This window comes from Acartia tonsa, chromosome 3 (assembly GCF_053477335.1).
Source record: "Acartia tonsa isolate MP-2025a chromosome 3, ASM5347733v1, whole genome shotgun sequence".
NCBI classification, from domain to species: Eukaryota; Metazoa; Arthropoda; class Copepoda; order Calanoida; family Acartiidae; genus Acartia; species Acartia tonsa.
This window is the reverse complement of record NC_137262.1, coordinates 3,244,184-3,266,272: the sequence shown is the minus strand read 5'-3', so window position 1 is coordinate 3,266,272 and position 22,089 is coordinate 3,244,184. Positions and strand designations below refer to the sequence as shown.

The following is a 22,089-nucleotide window of genomic DNA, read 5'->3' as shown; positions in this document are numbered from 1 at the left end:
TATATTGCGTATTTAATCGCATATTTGCAAAAATATTAAATATATTTACTCTGTGATCCTTTTATAAAAGTAAGAGGATTTGTGTTAGTATTCAACAAAGGATCTCTGTAACCGCTAAACCGATATGGTTCTTTCTTACAGTGTAGCTTTTTATAGGTCTTGGGAAGGTTCTAACTATTGTATTGGATTTATGGGGGGGGGGATAACTTACCCCATTCCCCCTCAGGAGCCCCTAGAGGCCTCCTAAGGGCGTAGCCACTATCATAAACTTATACGGTAGTATTTTGTCTGTCCGAAAAAAATTTTCACTGGGAAAGGTTTTAAATAATTTAAAGAAAAAAATATTTAATTTTTTCCTTATTATGATAAAATTAAATTTATTGCATGTTTTCATAAGTAACCAAAGAATATTTCTTTTTTATGTTTGTAAATGGAAAAGAATTTCTCTGTGAAAGTTAAATTTATTATCTCTTGTACAGAAATGAAAGTAGTCTATAGTATGTATTGTATAAACAGTATAAATGGATATATAGAGAATACAATACACGGATATTATGACAATTAATTGAGGTTGCTAACATGAACATCATGTATTGTTCAGTTCGTGCATCTAGTATGAGGATGGGGTAAAGGGATTTGATGGAGGGAATCGTTACTTTAGCCAGCTACAGGTTCAAAAAAGATCCAAGTACTAATGAAGTCATTACATTATATATATCTAGCAGCTTCGCCCTTAGCCTATAGGGGCGTTGTCCCAAGAGGTAATTAAAAACAAACAAAAATTAAGTACCTCTGGAGATGCCACCACAAATTTCAAATAATTAAAGAAAAAAAATAGCCTAAAACCACCACAGGACCAGTAGGTATATTTCCTGAAGAGTATAATCCGATCGGTTCAGTAGTTACCGAGATCTTAAGGGACAGACAGACGGACGGACGGACAGACATCAAGCTACTGTATTATAGATTTTCAGAGTCATAGCATCTCTACTCAAGTTTTTACTAGTACGATTACTGGCTTTCTATACCTTCATCTTTTTAGTAGCGAAGCTATACTATAACTCTCTTTATTAAGTCTGTTATCATATGAGGGAAATGTAAATTACTCAGCTGCTATTAAAGATACACAGCTATCCAATACATTTAGCCGTTTTTCTGTAGGTTATTTAGGATTTTAAACTAATCTTTAATGGGTTTCAGTATTTTATTTTTCATATTATCTCTCTATCTTTTTTTTTGATAACAACTGAACATCTGCTTTGTAACTTACTTTGTCCATTAGACTATTCCATGATATTTTGTGCTTTACTACTTATGAATAATGTCAAACCAAAACAATTCTGCATTACTCCATACTTTTCTTTTCAGTGCCTCCTTTCCATAAAAACGAAGCTCAAAAGGGACCATCAGACAAATTAACATTAACCAATGAAGAGTATTAACGTACTTAGTGTTCTTTATGTTTGCTACACTTTCTACGTGACAGTTACAGAAATCATCGTGGCAATTTTCACGTGTCAAATCAAAGCTATCCGATTCGGACGGAGGTACATAATACAATATAATTTTAATTAGATTTCAATAATTATCCTTGTAATCCTTATAATAAAGTAACAGGATGTCTCTCTGTTTGTTTGTACCCAAGAATCTCGCTAACCGCTGAACCGATCAGGTTCTCCTTAACAGTGTAGCTTCTCATAGGTCCTAGAAAGGTTTATAACTATTTGGGGAAAATCCAGAGAAATCGACAAAAATTTAAAAAGTAAAATAACGCCGCCATGTGGACATTATTGAAATTAACTTAAAACATAACTAACACCATCTATAATATATAAAATATATAAAAATCCTATTTATCCTAATTAAAAAGAGTATTTTAGCTAAGTTTAATCTTAATGAAAATAAGTTTCAACATTTTTGTTAAAGATAACTTTTTAGAAATAAAATTGACGAACGTTTCTTATCAATAAAAGTTTTAGAATGTTCTGAGAAGAACATCACAGAATCATAGTTTTGATAAAAACTTTCATTTCTGAGAGTTAGAATTTCTTTATGATATAAAAACTATGATAGTAGTGGCTACGCCACTAGAGGCTTTCGGGGGCCGTTTAGGTAAATGGGGGAGAGTTAAAGTCGACACTTTACTTTCCATCTGTAGATTAAAACACTGAACTAAATGAACCAACCACTCATAATTTAGTAGAAGTACCTAAAGCTTTTTAGCAACATATAAAGAAAATGTGCGCTTTTAACTTTGGGTATTAGTGTAATAAACAGTCCAATATCCCCTCCCTCCCTGGTTTTTTCCTATATGTTGAATGCAACCTTGCTAAGTTTGCAAATTTAGATATGCATAAAACAATTTAAGTTTGAATAATATGTAAATTACTATAAAAGTATTTTCAAGTTTATAACTTTTCTTATTATGTGTATAGGCTTTATAATGCATTTATGACACAAAGTATCAAATGAATATGTATAAGCTAGTATATTAGCGGGTAAGGGGTAAGATATTATGTAAACAAGGTTGACAACATCCATCAAAGCGAAGCACTGAAACGGTAGGACAAACGGACATTAACACTTGTATAGTGTCAGAACTGAATAATCAGAATATAAATGTAGAAGATTCGCAGCAAAATTGTATGTAAATTTGTTGAAAAACTGCTTGATACAGGATAATGTTTATGGATATACTTACATTTTTAGGACTTTATTATAGATTTGCTTCGCTAATAACATTATACTTTGTTTTTCCAGGAATTAATATACCAAAAATCAGATAAATCGGATAATTAGATCACATAACATTTTTTTTGTTAAAAAAGTAAAAATATCAACATGTTTAAAATGGACGTACGGACATTCTGGTAATGATTATAGAGTTGCTACGATTTCAAAATCGTACATACTATTACAGTAATCATCATGCAAAGTTTGAAATCGATAGGACAATTCTAACATGCCTAAATTAACTAAAAAAAAGCTATCCATTACAGACGGTAGGACGTACGGACAGACCGACCCTAATTATAGAAAAGCTTCGCTTTTAAAAATACTGCTGCTATGTCAGATGAGCGACATTGATAGTATGGATAGGAGAAATATCTTGTTCCAAAACAGACATCACTATTTACCATACAGAAATTAGACTTCTAGACAAAAGTCATGCAATAAAGTGCAATTAAAGGGTTTGTTGTATTTGATGTTAATAATAAATTGACAGGGGATAATGTGTCGTCAATTTATGTTGTTTATATGGAATTAATTGATTGGTCAGTTCGTTCATCTAGTAGGATGGAAGGGGAATGGAGACTGGGTATCAGTATTTTAGCCAGCTGAAAGTATCACTTTATAACAGAAAAATAACAAATATATATCAATTGTCTCCAGTGGCATTAACCAGGTATGTATATTAACAACACTTTGACATAAGAACAGCATTTGACGACAGATTATTCTAATAAATTTTGCCTCTGGTAGCTTCAGATGAATACCTACTTATGGTTCTAGTCTTAAGATTATTAAAGATAGGTTTGGGTTGGATATCTAGCCAACGCCGGATATCTGGCAAATTACCGGATACCGACATTAACAATTAGTAGGATATCCAGCCGGATATCCGGCCAACCCTAATTTAAAATAAAATAAGAAATCGTAATTTAAACAAATTTTTTGTAAAGCAACGTTCGTTACCTAAATTTCATTAATATACAACTTAAAGCTTCAGTCTACATGCAATCTTTAGAAAAGCCTAAACCTAGGTTACGGAATTTATATCTTTATTATGTTTATAAACTTCCTGGTTATTCAATAAACAGAAAGTAAAACAAGGAAGTCAACGTCCAAAAAAGAAGCTAAATTTAACTAGAAAACCATATAACCCTTTTGCATTACCATTTTTAGAATTAATAAATTTAGTTATAAACATTTTAAAAAAGAAACATACATACTTTCTTGTAATACTATTAAGAGTTGATTTGCTTTCAAGAATATACCTCATTGTTACAGAACTCATCAAGCAGAGCTTAAATTGACGATAACTTAAAAACAAACTTAAATAACATCTAATTGTTGACGGCCAACGAAATAACCTTTGTGGCTATAGGTTTATTATAACGTTCTATTTTTCGTTGGCTCAAAAACTTTCGGTACTATTATTTAATATTGATTGGTTGGTTGAAACTAAAGGGTGTTTAAAAAAAACAATTGCTTCACTCTTTACAATAGAAACCCTACAGTTTTGGTCAAAAACTAACAAAAAATGATTCAAATCATGTCCAAGCAATGATAATGAGAAAACACTATTGAATTTTGATTTCTACTCATCTCTCCTGAGCACTACAGCACGAGTCCTAGCCCTTGTGGAAATTTTTCCCTACGTGGAGAGTGTATTTTTATTACAAATTAAGACAGTTTTGTCTTTTTTTAAAAAGAATAAACTGTCTAAAGTACTTGAAATCTTGTAGATAGACCCCATAATGTTTAAAGTTTTTGATGGGGCATATAAAGACCTTTCTATCAAACATTGAGACATGACTCCTCTGTCTTAAAAAAAGAACAAACTGTCTTAAGTACTTAAAATCTTGTGAATAGAACCCATAATGTTTAGAATTTTTGATGGGACATATAAATATCTTTCTATAGACACCTTAATCAGGTTTCTAACACAATCTAAGCCATTTTGACATCAAAAAGAAAGATCTGTCAAACACCAAGAACTAGAGAGACTTGTCATGTCTAAATGTTTGATGGGTCTGTCTTTTTTATGCCAAATTGGCTAGGATTGAGTCAGAAATCTGGTTAAGCCGTCTATAGAAAGGTCTTTACATGCTCCATCAAAGATTCTAAACATTATGGGGTCTATCTACAAGATTTTAAGTACTTGTTTTACGATTTGTTGTATTCTAATCTCCATGTAAGGAAAAATTCTCCACAAGGGCAAAGACTCGAGCTGTAGTGCTCAGGAGATGTGAGTAGAAATAAAATTCAATAGTGCTTTCTCATTGTCATTGCTTGGACATGATTTGGGTCATTTTTTGTTAGTTTTTGACTAAAACTGTAGGGTTTATATTGAAATAAGTAAAGCGATTGTTTTTTTTTAACACCCTTTAAATGTATACAAACTTATCAACTAATATTCTTAATCAACTGATAGGGTAATTTTGTGGATCACTATAGGGGAATTGGATGCATATACATCAAAATATCGTTAATTGTCTTACACCTTAAGACCCTTGTGGGCTTGTTCAGACAAACTCTCACTGTAGAACAGCTTTGCTTTGAAATATATGACACAGACTTAACATTCTGTATGCAGAAACTAAGGTCAACAAAGACATCAGAAATAATAGATATAGAGTCTCTAGATGATCAATACCTTAATGTGACCTATAGTACCATAGTGAGGCAGCAATTCGATTGTCTTATTGTTTAGGATATGCACACATTTTGACAAGAAATATAAATATAACATATCAGCTAAAAACAGTTATATTTCTCAGATCAAGTTGGAAAGATTATTGTGACCGTATGAAAATAATCTAGGGTAAAACTCCATTACTTTGAAAGTTATGTTTGACTTTCACAAAGTTTTTTGTCTTAGTTTCTAAATTGTTTGCCTTGGCCGTATGTATTACTACTTCTTTTGATAGTAGCGCAGATACTCTTAGATCAATTGATATGTCCGTCCGTCCATTTTTACGTCTATAAGAAGCTTCACGGTTCAGCGGCTAGCAAGATATTCTACTACACACACAGACAGACATTCCACTACACACACAGACAGATATTCCACTACACACACAGACAGATATTCCACTACACACACAGACAGATATCCCACTACACACACAGACTGATATTCCACTACACACACAGACAGATATTCCACTACACACACAGACAGATATTCCACTACACACACAGACATATATTCCACTACACACACAGACAGACATTCCACTACACACAAAGACAGATATTCCACTACACACACAGACAGACATTCCACTACACACACAGACAGACATTCCACTACACACAGACAGATATTCCACTACACACACAGACAGATATTCCACTACACACACAGACAGATATTCCACTACATACACAGACAGATATTCCACTACACACACAGACAGACATTCCACTACACACACAGACAGATATTCCACTACACACACAGACAGATATCCCACTACACACACAGACTGATATTCCACTACACACACAGACAGATATTCCACTACACACACAGACATATATTCCACTACACACACAGACAGACATTCCACTACACACAAAGACAGATATTCCACTACACACACAGACAGACATTCCACTACACACACAGACAGACATTCCACTACACACAGACAGATATTCCACTACACACACAGACAGATATTCCACTACACACACACACAGACAGATATTCCACTACATACACAGACAGAAATTCAACTACACACACAGACAGATATTCCACTTCACACACAGATTGATATTCCACTACACACACAGGCAGATATTCCACTACACACACAGACAGATATTCCACTACACACACAAACAGATATTCCACTACGCACACAGACAGATATTCCACTATACAAACAGTCAGATATTCCACTAAACACACAGACAAATATTCCATTACACACACAGACAGACATCCCACTACACACACAGACAGATATTCCACTACATACACAGACAGATATTCCACTACACACACAGACAGATATTTCACTACACACACAGACAGATATTCCACTACACACACAGACAGATATTCCACTACACACACAGACAGATATTCCACTACACACAGACAGATATTCCACTACACACACAGACAGATATTCCACTACATACACAGACAGATATTCCACTACACACACAGAAAGATATTCCACTACACACACAGACAGATATTCCACTACACACACACACAGATATTCCACTACACACACAGACAGATATTCCACTACACACACAGAAAGATATTCTACTATACACACAGACAGATATTCCACTACACACAAAGAAAGATATTTCACTACACACACAGACAGATATTCCACTACACACACAGACAGATATTCCACTACACACACAGACAGATATTCCACTACACACACACACAGATATTCCACTACACACACAGACAGATATTTCACTACACACACAGACAGATATTCCACTACACACACAGACAGATATTCCACTACATACACAGACAGATATTCCACTACACACACAGACAGATATTCCACTACACACACAGACAGATACTCCACTTCACACACACTACACACACACACACACAGCGGCTAGCGAGATATTCCACTACACACACAGACAGACACTTTTATGTAAGGATAATTCAATTAATTCAGTTGTTAGTTATTTCTATTAATGCCATGAAAAGTTTTTCTTCTAGTGAAGTATCCCTCCATGAGAAAGAAAATGCAGTAAATTCAGAGATCTCAAGGGATTAGACAATTGACAAATAAATTAATGTATATACCCAAAGATAATGAAAACAATACTGGTGCTTTACATCAGCTTATACCAACAACAAAATCAATTCAAAAATCACAAAACCTTCAGGAATTTTCACCAGTCGTTGGGGGGCAACACATAGTAAAATTTTATTAAACCTAAATATTATTTTTGATTTATTTCGTTTGTTGGTTATACTTTATTCCTGCTTTATATCCAAACTAGCGGCTACGCCCCTAGAGGCCTCTAGGGACACTTGAGGAGGGGAGAGTCGAAGTTGATGACCCAATTCCTTATTTCAGATTTTAAAAAAGTAAAATTTTAAAAAGAATTTTGGGGGGGGGGAAATATTTTTTTTTTTTGGGGGGGGGGGCGGGAGCTACTTTCTCCCATTTTTAATTTTAGTTAAAAAAATTATAAAGAATTTTTTTTTTGGGGGGGGGGAGGTGGTTTAGGCGCGATTTCTCTTGGAAGGGTTGTGGTACCCTCCCCCAAAGTAGTTATAAATCTTCCCGGGACCTATGAGAACCCGAGCGGTTGGCGAGATCCTTCGGTACAGACAAACAGACAGACAAATATCCTGTTATTTTAATAAAAGGATTATTGTTTAAAACCATACGAAAAAGTAAATAAACGATTTATAAAACTTTGGGTACCGGTAAAATTTGTCGTCTACTGTCCCATTTCTACCCGAGTTTATCTAAAGTTGAAGAGTTTTTATTCCCGCGGGAAAGTGAATCTGAATTTTTAATGTTCTCAATATTTTTCTTCTGCACAAAATTATCAATTTTCTTTTCGTGCATCAAGAAAGAAAGAAGAAATTTTGCTGGATGATTTTAATAATTTTCCATGCTGCAATGTTTTTCTTGATCAAAAGTTTATGTATCTTTGAAATAAAGATTCCTGAAACAATTTTAAAATCTATACCAAAAAGATTGTCAGTCTATTTCAAACATGTATTTTTGATATATTTTTTACCTGATGTAGATCTTATTATCATGATTTTAATAGTAGTGATACCTAGCACGATAAGGCACCAGGTATTTGTTTTCATGAATGGTGTATCGTATTATAAATGGCTTTCCGCGGATATTGAATGTACAATTATAAGATTAAAACTGATTTTAATCTTATGATTGTACATTTCTATATTCGTAGAAAACTGAATATAATACGATGCTAGACATGGTTTTTTTGTATGGATGAGAACCGGTTCCTATCCACCGGATTCTAATGAATATGAGAAATAAGATTAATGCAATTATGTTATAAACCAAATAATTAGTTTGATGATACTGAGAACCCTCCGGGATATATGTAGTTATGAATTTCCTTATTTGTCTCTATTAATTATAATCAGGAAGGGAGGGTACATTCAACCTTCAATTACATTAGTACCCAAATTGGTGCATTTGTGAAAATCCTTTTGTCCTTTAAGAACCTTATACGTTAAAAAAGGCAACTACCTTTCCCAAAATCTCCTTTCAAAACGCAGCATCTATTGTTTCCGCCTCCGAGAGAGTTCTAGAAATTTCTGTCTCTTCCCTAATGTGCATGCGCTAAGATGTTAACATGTTCTCTCATTCATCACAAAGATATTTACTAAACCTTGGTTAGTCGGTACAAATTAACCTTTTTACAAATATTCTTAGGCTTTACATCAACTCATCATTAGTTGATTAATTCCTTAATCCAATTTCATGGGGCTTAAAAAAATTTTCTGACTTTTATAAAATTGTTTTAAAACCATAGTAGCCAATCAAAATATAAAGTTGAGTAAAAATCTCATTTTTTAATCCAAAGTGATCTTCAAACACAAAGTAGCATTAGCTTTTAACCTCTTAAAGTTCCTTGACAGGTATACTTGGTACCTTAAGTACCTAGAGCGTCATGCTGAATTCAAATGGTCTTAACTCCCCTTTCCAGGGAATAGAAATTCAAAGTTGAGTAATACACTTTTGCTGTTTCAAGGTATATCAAATGATATGTGTTTATCCCTATACTAAAGTAACAGGATGTTTGTATATCTATGTATCTGTATGTCTGTACCGAAGGATCTCGCTAACCTCTGAACCGATCGGGTTCTCCTTAACAGGGTAGCTTCTTATAGGTCTCGGGAAGGTTTATAACTATTTTCTTGGGGCATGGGACACCCCCAACCCCCCAAAAAATGAAAACTACCCCAAAAAATTTTTTTTTTACTTTTTCTTTTAAAATCTAAAATAAGAAATTGGGTTATGAAATTCGACTCCCCCCTCCTCAAGTGCCCCTAGAGGCCTCTAGGGGCATAGCCGCTAGTTCTATATGTTTGACTGACAGACTACCATATTAAACATAAAGAGTAGCTTTGACGCTACAAAGGAAAAACGCAGTAAAGGTGAATACTATATTTTATGATATATTAAGATGAGATATATTTCTAAATATATATTACTACAAATCATGAAATAAATAACATGAAGGAACAATTTATATCAAATATTTTTTTATATATATAATTATGCAAAATTTAGGTATTTCTATTTTTTAAGCAGCGTAGCTAATCAATGATTAGGTATTTATCTATGTCATTTAGTAAGTCGTATATAGAATAGCGACTGCCCGTAGATCTTGGGGCTCTGTAATTGAAGAGCAGAAAACATGTCAAAAACAAAACGTAATAGGTATTATAGCTTAAAACCACCCTTTACATCAGTGAAGCCCCTCCAACCATATTTAAGATTTCTATTCAACGTTCAGAAGCTATCAAAATCTTAAGCTTAAACTACTCAATGCTGTGCTACTTAAGGATATAATTTTCTTTGTTATTAAATAAATACTATATACTAATAGTATATAGGCTTAAAATGGTATTACAAGATGGATATAAATTCTATTAGTGCATGATATTATAGAAATTTATAGTATTTTTTTATGATTTTTCATTTATGATCTTATTTGTTATTTTTTTTTTTTTGAAACATATCTATTATCTAGGAGCTAAACTAATTCTTAAAAGCGAAGCTTTTCTATAATTAGAGTCGGTCAATCCGATTATGCATTATGAGTCCTGTAGTAGTTAGGTATCATTTATCATTTATCGTTACCAGAATGTACATAAGTCCATTTAAAACATGTCGATTTTTAAAATTTATTAATAACAATTTTTAATGTGATATAATCATCCGATTGATCTAATTTTTGGAGTACTGATACCATAAAAGATACCATATTATAAGCGAAGCCTCTCTATAACCAAGTTCTAAAAATGTCAGTATGTCCTTAAACATAATTCTGTATTTTAGAAGTTTTGCAATTTTGTCAAAACCTATATATTTATATTTTGTATATTCAGTTCTTACACTCTACTAGAGTTAACTTTCGTCTGTCATACCGTTTCAGAACTTCGCTTTTATGGATGTTGTCATCCTTATTTTTTTTTATAATATTTCGATCATGTATGATGAGAGAAGTCTACACTCTACACATTTGATCAAGGACGTACAAGGTTTTTATTTTGATGGGGGTAAAAAAGTGTTTTCAATGTATTGAATCTAAATCAATACAAAAACATTTTTTTTGGAAAGAGGGGGGGGGGTTGTTAATGGATTGCCTTTCTTGTTTTAAATATCATATTTTTGAAAACACAATTGAGATCATAAAAGAATATAGTATATTTTGTCATTATGAGATAAAATTAAATTTTTTGTTAATATAAAATTGATAATTACATGTTATCAAAGTAAGCTTTAAATAGACTACAAAGATAGCTTTTATCGCAAATTAAGAAAGCTAATTTTAATACTAATCAATAAAAAATTATTTGTAGTTAAGCATTAAATATTTTTTTGCACAACCGTGTATGGATTTAAACAAGTTTTACAAAGGCATTTGTTATCTTTAAAGTCATTGATATTGATTTAGTTCGGTTATAGAAAGAAGGTTATAAATTTCAAAGGCTATTCCTGTGGCGTGGTCAGGGTTTTCATGAGGGATGTAAATAGGAGAAAACTGTCCTTAATATTTTCAATTTCATGGGGTGGGGGGGGGGGGTATTGACACCTCCTACCCTTCCGCATGCCAAAAAGCTATTTTAAACTGAAAACGGTCGAAAAATCAAACATTCAGCTCATTTATATTATTATTGTGGCCTTTTTCCTAAATGAGCCTGGAAAAAAGTGGTAAAATTTTTCTTTAGTATTCCCGAAATATTTTTGTATTTTTATGGTTTTGTGCAATTTTAATGAATATGGTTAATATTAAATACACATAAAAAAGCAAACAAAAATTATAGTTTTTCACTTGACTGTCTGTTTTTATATACATTTTTAGTATCAATTAATAGCATTAAATCCTTAGATAATTTAAAAATATAGCAAGCTTTACATACAATTTATATATCTTAAAAATGAAAAAAGAGTCTTAATTATGAAAAGTTGTGATTGTTGTCAAAATTGTTATAAAAAAAGTTAAAGCTTTTAAGCACTCGAAGGAATTTTAAAACAAGGATTACCAGGAGCCTAAAATACTGAATTTTTTACCCCTGATTAGTTTTTAAAAAGACAAAACCTCTCTTTCAATATGTGTTTAATGTAAAAAATTAGCAATGCAATTTTAGGATTTTAGCTGCTTGACTATCTTAGCTCCCAATTTTCTTCAAGTGGTTAAAAGTTTCACTTTATAATCTTTTATAAAAGCTTAATTTTCTTCCTGTCCCATAGGAAATTTTTCCACAGTTTGTGTGACTGTTCGTCCATTTAGTTCTGTAGAAATTGTCACAGTATACTCAGGCTCCTAAAAATTAGTTCACAATATTACCAATAGGTGTCTCCAGTCAAAAGATTTTCTCGCCCCCTTCCCAAAACGTATATGACGTCACTGGAATTTATAAGCGCCATGAGATATTGAAGACCATAAACTAAAAGTAAGTAAAATAATGTACAGTTCCAATTACTTCTTTTTCACATGTTACCCCATTCTAACTTTTTTTGAGGGTGGGGGGGGGGGAGGATGTTTATGATACCCACCCTCTTTGGATCCACGAATCAATTTCAGATATTTTAAAAATCTTAGCAGGGGTTTTCAAGCTCTACAAGTATATTTTATTCATTTTTTTTTCTTCTCCCTTTACACATTGGAAAAATAATCAAATTACCTGTTGGACAATATTCTCAAAGCTGACTTCATACTTCAGTGCCTCGCCTGCATTTTCTTTCCTCTGCAGGGCAGGGGTGCCGGATTCCAGAAGATTCACCCATTCCGCTGGCTTGTCATTGGTACCTTAAAAATAGTTGTTAGTTAGGTTTCGACTGTCTGTCTGTAAGTCCGTAACGCTTAACTTTGAGTACCAATACTATTTCTCGTATTCATTCGAATCCGGTGGAAGGGAACCGGTTCTCATCCATACGAAATAACTATGTCTAGCATCGTGTTATATCCAGCTTTCTACGAATATAAAAATGTACAATCATAGCCCGTGCCATCGGCACCTCGGGGCTAAAAAACTGGTTTTAATCTTATAATTGTACATTCTATATCCGCGGAAAGCTGTTTATAATACGATGCGATAAATAAGTATTAAGGTCCAATATCCCCTTCATCCGTGATTCTCAATGGTACACATGTGACTATGATAATATAATAATCTAAACATAACTTTACAAAGTGCCATAAAAAAATGAGGGATTATCCATCTCTTTTTTTAGAAGTTTTGTTTTCCACTTCTCCTTTCATTTTCCTTCATTTTTATGACGTCACATGACAAATTGTTTAAACACTATGTAAAGTTACAACTCAGCACAATCCACAGACAACCAACTCTTGAAATTCATGACCGTTGTTTGGAAGCCTTAGCTTTGTAAGGTAATGAGTTACGCCTGTATTGGATATTACCCCTATTTATGCAAATTACCTGACATAGCATCAGCGGGAACCATTATTAACGTTTTCTGTTAGGACACTGTGTTGTGCCGATATTCGAACCTATCACCTACCGGGTTAAGAAACATCAATACCTGATTTTCCATTCATATAAACGGCCTCATCAGACTTGTAGAGGACAGATTTGAGTCCAAGTTCTGCGCTGGGCGAGGGCTCTATGTCAATGGTGTACTCAAAACTAAAATAATATTTAGATTTAACAAGAATCTCTACATTTAACTCGAATGATTTTACGGAGAAGTGTTTTCATAATTTAAAATTTGAATTCATTAAAAGTAATCTATATATACAGTTCAATAATTTAAAAATCTTATTTTCAATTTTTAAGAAATGTGACGATTTTATAGGTTGGTTAACGCCCCCCCCCCCCCCCTCCGTTTTTTTCTATCTCATTTTCTGTGTGTGAAAGATAAAGAGCCCAAACTGCGTGACTTTTTAAATATGGGTATGACACATAACTGAGAGTTGGAATTTTTGAATATCTCCATCCTGGCGGACACAGGATGCCAGCAAACCTAGCTGGCAGGGCAATCCAGGTAAAGATAAAAAAAAACTTTAAAAAAGCATTTTATATTATCAAAATACTAAAATACCCTCTAGTAGTACATCCTCATATTAACCCTTTACAGTCGGGCCCCTTGCCGCACCTTAATCAGTCTGGGGGGGGGGCGTTCAACGCCCCCCCCTATTATCTCAGTTCCTATTAGAGCTAGAGGGCTAAAATTTTTTGTGCAAGTCCCCTGTGTTATGATGAATTTTCGACCTTAAGTAAGTCAAGGTCAATTTTCGCTTCCTTCACCCTTTTATTTAACAACCTTTGTTTTTTACTTAAAAATTTCAAACGGCTGTAATTTTTTTATTTTTGAAGCTAGAAGAAATTTTTTTTGCAGAAAATGTTTATTTTTATGTAAATTTTATGTTTGAAATATCAAAACATAAATTTCAGCGGCCGCAGCTGTACTTGGCAGCTGCCAGCCACCGCAGTCAGCGGTCGGCGGGAAAACGGCGGCGGATCTTTATGAAATTTTAATACATTATGTAGACATGTAAGAAAAGCTTAAGTTTAAAATTTGAAGTCTCTAAGTCAAAAATTGCGGCCACAGGAGCCTTTTAAAGATTTCTGGAGACCTGGAGGATCAGGACCTGCAGGATCATACCTGGAACCTGAAATTGACTTGAACACCTGTATTTAATATGAGGATGTACTACTAGAGGATATTTTAGTATTTTGGTAAGATAAAATGCTTTGTTTAAGTCAAAAAAAATATTTTTGATCTTTACCTGGATGACCCTGCCAGGTTTGCTGGCATCCTGTGCCCGCCAGGATGGAGATATTCAAAAAATTCCAACTCTCAGTTATGTGTCATACCCAAACTTAAAAAGTCAAGCAGTTTGGGCTCTTTATCTTTCACACACATAAAATGAGATAGAAAAAACCGGAGGGGGGGGCGTCCAACGCCCCCCCCCCCCCAACCGTTATGGGTTAAATACAGATTACAGGTGTTCAAGTTAATTTCAGGTTCCAGGTATAATCCTGCAGGTCCGGATCCTCAAGGTCTCCAGAAATCTTTAGAAGGCTCATGTGGCCTCAATTTTTGACTTAGAGACTTCAAATTTAAACTTAAGCTTTTCTTACATGTCTGCATAACGTTTTTAATTTCATAATGATACGCCGCGGTTTTCGCCGACCGCCGACTGCTGCGGCTAGAAGCTGCCAAGTACAGCTGCGGCCGCTGAAATTTATATTTTGATATTTCTAATATAAAATTTACATAAAGATAAACATTTTCTGCCCAAAAATGTTCTTCTAGCTTCAAAAATAAGAAAATTACAGCCGTTTGAAATTTTTAAGTAAAAAAGGACCTAAAAAGAAAGGTTGTTAAATAAAAGGGTGAAGGAAGCGAAAATAGACTTTGACTTACCAAATGTCGAAAATTCTTTATCAAACAGGGGACTTGCACAAAAAAAATGAGCCCTCTAGGAACTGAGGACCCCCCCCCCCCCCCCCCTACCGATTAAGGTGCGCTAAGGGGCCCGACTGTTAAGGGTTAATTTATAAATGTTATAATATTTCTATACATTTCAAACATTTGCTAATGTTTAGTGATGTTGATTCAAAAGACAAGTTGGCACAATAAGGTTAACAAATCTATATCTGACTATCTATCTAATCATTCATCGTACCTTAAATTGCTGTCATAATTAGCCAAGAAATGTCCAATTGGAGCATCATTCCATCTCACTAAAATTATTTCATTAAATTTAGCAAATAACACTTTTAAATCTATGCAATTTTTGCAGTTTTATTTCTTGTCAAGACGATCGGAAAGGTGATATATATACATATATATTGCCACTCCCAATCCACATGTTTAGGCATGAAAAAAATTATAAATGTCCTGAAAAACATTACATTGAAACCTAGGGACCAAGTATTAAAATACAATTTAAATATATAGAAAATTTAAGCGCCAAAATGTTTTTTTTTCTTTCTTTCAAAATGATGATACTGTGTCGTTTTTGATAATACTATGATTGTTCAATGGGTATTTTTGAGGTTAGCGTTCTTTATAATGGCGTTTTTTACGACAGTGTTTTCTGAGGTAAACCACTAAAATTACCTATTATAGAGTGAGATTTAATTTTCAGCACTGGGTTTACAGTTTCATACTCTTCAAATCTCAAATTCTAGAAAATATAAACAGTTAAACTTAAAAGATACAATAACTTAAAACTACTATATATATATAGATATCATAAAGGTTTAGTTACTGTCTATATTACAAAGTTGTACGATGTCTGTCCGTCAGATGCTTGCATTTAATGAAGTAATATAAAAGGTATAACCCGCAGCTGTGGCGTAACACGTATCGCATCCACTCGTTGTCGGGTAGGTGATAGGTTCAAATATCAGACCGACAACGCCTCATAACTGAATACGTTGAAAATGGTTCCTACTGCTGCTCTGTCAGGTGCGCAAAATGAAATCTTAGAGTAGGGAAATATCTTAGCCCAAAACAGGCGCAACGTATTCCCATACACACTTAGGAATTCTTGACAAAGGTCATGCAATCAAAGGTTTTTTTGTCAGTAGGACGTTTGGTCGCGTATTCATGCACTCCAGTAGCAAGATTTGGTTGGGAGATACACCAAAATAACACCTAATGATGTATCCCGTCCTCTAGAGGTTATCTAGATTAATATACAAGGTATACTGATTTTCTCGTATTCATTCAAATCCAGTGGATAGGAACCGGTTCTCATCCATACGAAAAAACTATGTCTAGCATCGTATTATATCCAGCTTTCTACGAATATAAAAATGTACGGAAAGCCGTTTATAATACGATGCGAGAAATAACTATTATTAGATTTTTACGGAACTATCAAATGTAATGTTAAAGTCAAACTGCAATAAATTATTTGTTATAAATGAACTCATCCGAGAAAGTTTAATTAATCTACAATCCCACTTTCCACCAATAAATTTACAAGCTACCAAAGTCATAATCATTTATTTTCCCCTTCTCCTGCACACCTTTGATATAAATAATATTTTTAAAAATACATTATTCCTTTTATATTGAAAATATTTATTATGATTTTATATTGAACATATTGTTATTTACTGTTGAGTTTACATGATGTAATATTGACTAATACCACCATAATTGGAACACACTCACACTGTTTTTACACAAGGTAAACAAAAAGAGCAAACTTATTACTTGTTTTTGTGCTACTTCTCCTCTACAAAGATTCTGTATATTTTACAGCTTTGGAGGTTATTTATTGATTTATCCATTATGCTTTGCCGTACAATTTTAAGCGCTGGAAAGTGTCATGGGTGATGTCATAAAAATACGTCTAAAAAGGAGGGATGAGAGGAGAAGTGAAAGATGATTAAATTCCCTCCACAGATTATGACGTCATACAATAGAATAGCTATTGAGAGGCCAGTATACACTGTAATTGACCAATGGTAAAATTAAAGCTGGCCTCTCATTGGTCATTTTATCGTATGACGTAATAATCTGTGGAGGGACTTTAATCATCTTCAGAGAAGTGGGAAAGGAAACTCCTAAATAGAAATGGATTTAGACGTATTTTTATGACGTCACACATGACACTTTTAACTAAACTTGTTTACCTGAGGTTTCCAGAGTGACTGGAACTTTTTGTCGAAGAGAGTTAGAATTCTGAAAGATTCTGGGAGTCCACTAGTTTCTGCCAGCAAGTTCAGCAGCAGCTTCAAATCTTTGTGTCGCCTGTAAAGAACAGAATATAGAAGAAAAAAAAATTTCTAAAGAAATTAATAAAAAAATTGTCTTAGATTGGTTTTAGGCTATTGTGTACCTAGTCTCCTTTTTCCCTTTAAAGAAAGAGCGTTAAATGAACGAACAAGGGAAAAGTAGGTTTCGGGTAAAATCTGTAAAGGTTGTGTGTTTTAAGTTAAAAACAGAAGTAGAACGATAAAAATTTATGTTTACTTTTTTTTTTTAATTTTGTCTATAGTTCTTTGCAATAAGGAATACACATATTTAGTGAATATTATCGTCCTACTACTATTTTTAAGCCTTAAAACACACACTTTTACGGATTTTACCGGCAACCTACTTTTCCCTTATTTCATAAATCTTACTGAAGGTTCAATGTAATGGCGAAAAAGTTAGAACATTTCTAATTTAAAACATAATCAAGATTTATCATAACTCCCAAAATTTTTAGCTATTTTAATCGAAAATTAGAAAAATACAAATACGCATTGTGCCTTGTAAATATACTAGCGATGCGCCCGTAATATGTAGGATATCTGTATTCATATAGTTATATTATGGGCAGAAATAGCATAAAACCACCCAAAGAATTTAATCTAAAAATAAAAACAGCCTAAACATTTCTTGAACCTAAGTGAAGAATCCTAAAAAAGAAGAAGTCAATCAGTTCAATAGTTATTGAGATCTTAAGCATTACACACAAAAAAAACATACTACTTTATAGATGTAACTAGCGGATACGCCCCTAGAGGCCTCTAGTGGCACTTTACATTTCTTTTAATATGCTACCTATCTATGTTGCTTTCAAGTTTCTACGATACCGTGTAATGTTAAATAGGAGTCTCTAATCGAAAAAAATCTATTTATTGTGATTTCTCTTGGGAGTGTGGTAGTATTCTCCCCCAAAATAGTTATAAACCTTGTTAGCAAGATCCTTCAGTACACACAAACAGACAAACAGATAGACATCCTGTTACTTATAAGGATAGATTTTAAGACGGATAAAGAAAAGAAATAAAATAAATAGTGAGATAAAATTAGCACCAAGTAGAAAAACAAACAGAGAGAACTCTCTAATTTTGTTTATATTAGGCCCACTTAACAATTGTTTTAGCACTTCTTCTTTTTTTAATAGCGAAGCTACTCCATAAATCCAAATGTTCATCTGTCTGACCGTCTTAAATGTTTTGGTGGAAACGTGATTTTCTTAACTCCTATTAAATGTAATCAACTGAATTTTGTGTATGGTCCCTTTCGTGGCAACGCCCCTTAAGAAGCGTTTCTTCTTGTTTTCACATATTTTTCTTCTATTTCTAGCCACTGCAGGGTGCTCTAACCCTGCGGGGCAATCACCTAATCCAATATAACATAACCTAACCTAACCTACAATAATACGACGAATCGCCCCTTAAAAGGCGTTGCCACGAAAGGCACTATACCCTTTTTTTTAAATGCAAATGCACCTAAAGTATATGATTTGCTTCTTCGGTTGGCCATTTCTGACCACTTAAATCTGCTCTTTAACTTACTTTATCCTTTCTTAAATTTTTGTGCATTGCTACTTACGGAAGTTTTCATCTTGGCTTATGATTGTATATTTCCTTAGAAATATTTTGTCCACATTTAAATATTATCTAATTCGTTACATTGAAAAGGAATTCTTAAAAAGTAGGGATCTTACGTTATAAGACAAGATACTATAAATTGATATATATTCAAATTGATGTTAATAAAAATTACCCTTCTATAAATTAAGATTTCATAAAAGTGACAATAGCTTTGAAGCCAACAGATGAAAAAACTTTGGTTGCCAATATAATTCACATCCCAATGTCCCCTCCCTCCCTGGTCCAAATAAAGAAATGTTCTAGGAAACCTTAGCTAACTTCTCTAGATGTTATATATAACATCCTATGGCTTCCAATCTATTCAAATCTTCACACAAATTTATTCGAGGATTTATTTTTGATACATTGCATTTTATAGCTAGAAGAAAATTTAACAATATAAATGTTATTTAAGATCAAAGAAACATCTATGCATCAGGGTTTTCAAATTAAAAGAGAGTTAATCACCATGTAATAATCATAAAAATTAAAAGCCCCTCTAAGCATTTAACACAGACTAAATAAAGTATTATAAAGAAGATGCTCATATGTAGGAGAACATTTCAATAACCTATCTATAATACGAAGTAGCTTGATGTCTGTCTGTCCGTCCGTCTGTCTTTGGGGGTGAGACAACCTCAACCCCCCCCCCCAAAAAAAAATCTCCCTCAATTTTTTCCTCAAAAACTTAAAAAATAGTGGGGGCACCTCCATTTTTTTTTGAATTACCATACGGGGCAAAGCCCCTAGAGGCTAGGAGCGAAGAGACTAGTATATATATATAAGAAACCAAAAATAATTCGAGATAAGTTTTGTAGTTTTGCTTTATTTTGTAGCTTCGCTACTAAAACTAATTAACTAACATGTTTATATCTGTTTTATCTATCCGCTAATTACAGATGACTGTATATGTACACTAAATTGAATTAGTCAATTAGATAATTAAAGCAAGGGTTCGGTTGACTTGGTAGGTTTATTAGCAGATTAATTTTTCTCAATTATTGGGTGTTTATAGATTTTAGATGATAAATTTAAAATATAATTTTTATACTGCTTTATGGTACATTAGACTACACAAGTAAATAAAGAATGATAATGAAACAGGTAGTTTTGAAATCAACATTAAATTTTAGGTAATTAACTCTGACATCTGTTATTAGAGAAGCTTAACTTCATAGGTGTCATACAGCATTCAACCAATCAGAGCGCAGGTAGTTTTCAATCCACCAATCACAGTGTCAAAATTAATAAACTTTTTGCTCTTTCAAATAGAGAATTTCATGAAATTTATTTTAAGCATTCTTAAAGCTTAATGTTATTTTTAAAACTACCTGTTTTATTAAAATTCTTTCCATTATATATAGTCTAATGTACATACATATTACATATATATTAGGATATATAAGTTGGAAGGAATTTTAATGTTAAAGGGAGATTTGAAATCTGCATCAAATTTTAAGGTTTTTTTTTATAAAATTCGTTTTTTGTATAATTATTTATATACAGGGTGGGGCACATAAATCCGGACTTTTTCAAATTTTTAAACAAATGAACATAAAATCGTCAATTTTAAAGATTTATTTGAATTTTAAAAACTGGCAAGCAAAATAGGTATATGACTATTAGATTATTCAATAAAATCGCCGCCAGTCTCATTCACCGCCTCTACCCGCCTCCTCAACCGCCAGCAGGCCCACGTCAAAATGTACCTTTCTAAGCTGTCGAAGTTCTCCTTGAAAGTGGCTAGGAGGGAGGTCTTTTTGATATGGGCACGTCTATTGGTGCATGCTTCAAAGTAGCACCAGGCCCAAAAGTCCATTGAATTAAGATCGGGCTGCTGGGAGGCCACATTTTCTTAGGATCTTGAGTAACCGCAGAATCCAAATTAACCCAACTTTCAAGCTACTCTTAGACACGGAGGCTCTTATATGGACCACAGTTGAGCTAGAACGACGTTCTTTACCTTTTTGGAAATGGCATGACAATTCAGCTACGGTTGTCAACGCAATCTATAGTCTAAAATGAGTTTTAAAGTTCTATATGGGTCGCTGAAATCAAGAACCGAGAAATTTTCACAATTTTTCACGATTTTTGACGTTTTTGACATCTCAAAATCTGTCACGTTTCACTTTGCTGGAGTACTACGGCCAAGCAATTTCAGATAGAGAGCTCTAGTCTTTTCTAGTGTCTTACTTATGTATCTAAGAGTATCTCCAGCAAGTTTTAAAACCGTACCTCACCTACAGATGGGCTGAGGTCAGATTTAGTGAGACCTAGTCGAGAATCAAGATTAAACCACCGCGCGCATTTCGAATCTGCCTTGTCGAACATATTCGCGGCCAGCTCGGAGTATATGTCGCCAATCGTCCAAATATTTTTTTTGTGCTGAAAGGTCATTACCTAAGCTTTTTATAGTCGGGTTAAACGTCCTGATTGGTCAAGTAGTTTTGACGCTATGGCCGTTTAAAAAAAGTCCGGATTTATGTGCCCCACCCTGTAAAAGCGGAAATACAATTTAAGTTCATAAATTTTGACCAATAGGATAGGTGGATTAGAAACTACCTGCGTTATAATTGGTTGAATGATTTGCGGCACTTTAGCTTCTCCTATCAGAGCGAAGATAATTTTCAATCCACCAATCACAGATGTCAAAATTAATTAACGTAAATTGTATTTCCGCTTTTAGATAAAGAACTATACAAAAAACGAATTTTATAAAAAATCCTTAAAATTTGATGCAGATTTCGAATCTACCTCTAACATTAAAATTCTTT

The 22,089-nt window shown here is 33.5% G+C and overlaps 1 protein-coding gene across 5 annotated transcripts in view; it reads right to left on the bottom strand.

The window, feature by feature from the left end:
- Positions 1–9,884: 9,884 nt before the first annotated feature.
- The window catches only part of LOC145313066 (uncharacterized), a 129,847-nt gene continuing 117,642 nt past the window's right edge, over positions 9,885–22,089 (bottom strand). For all 5 annotated transcript variants that reach the window (XM_080152325.1, XM_080152326.1, XM_080152328.1 and 2 more), the window contains 6 exons: positions 17,582–17,699; positions 16,053–16,119; positions 15,616–15,673; positions 13,506–13,609; positions 12,647–12,771; positions 9,885–12,285 (listed from right to left, as the gene is read on the bottom strand). In XM_080152325.1, the coding sequence (XP_080008451.1) occupies positions 12,190–12,285; positions 12,647–12,771; positions 13,506–13,609; positions 15,616–15,673; positions 16,053–16,119; positions 17,582–17,699 (568 nt within the window). In that variant the 3' untranslated portion in view covers positions 9,885–12,189. The remainder of the gene's footprint in view (positions 12,286–12,646; positions 12,772–13,505; positions 13,610–15,615; positions 15,674–16,052; positions 16,120–17,581; positions 17,700–22,089) is intronic.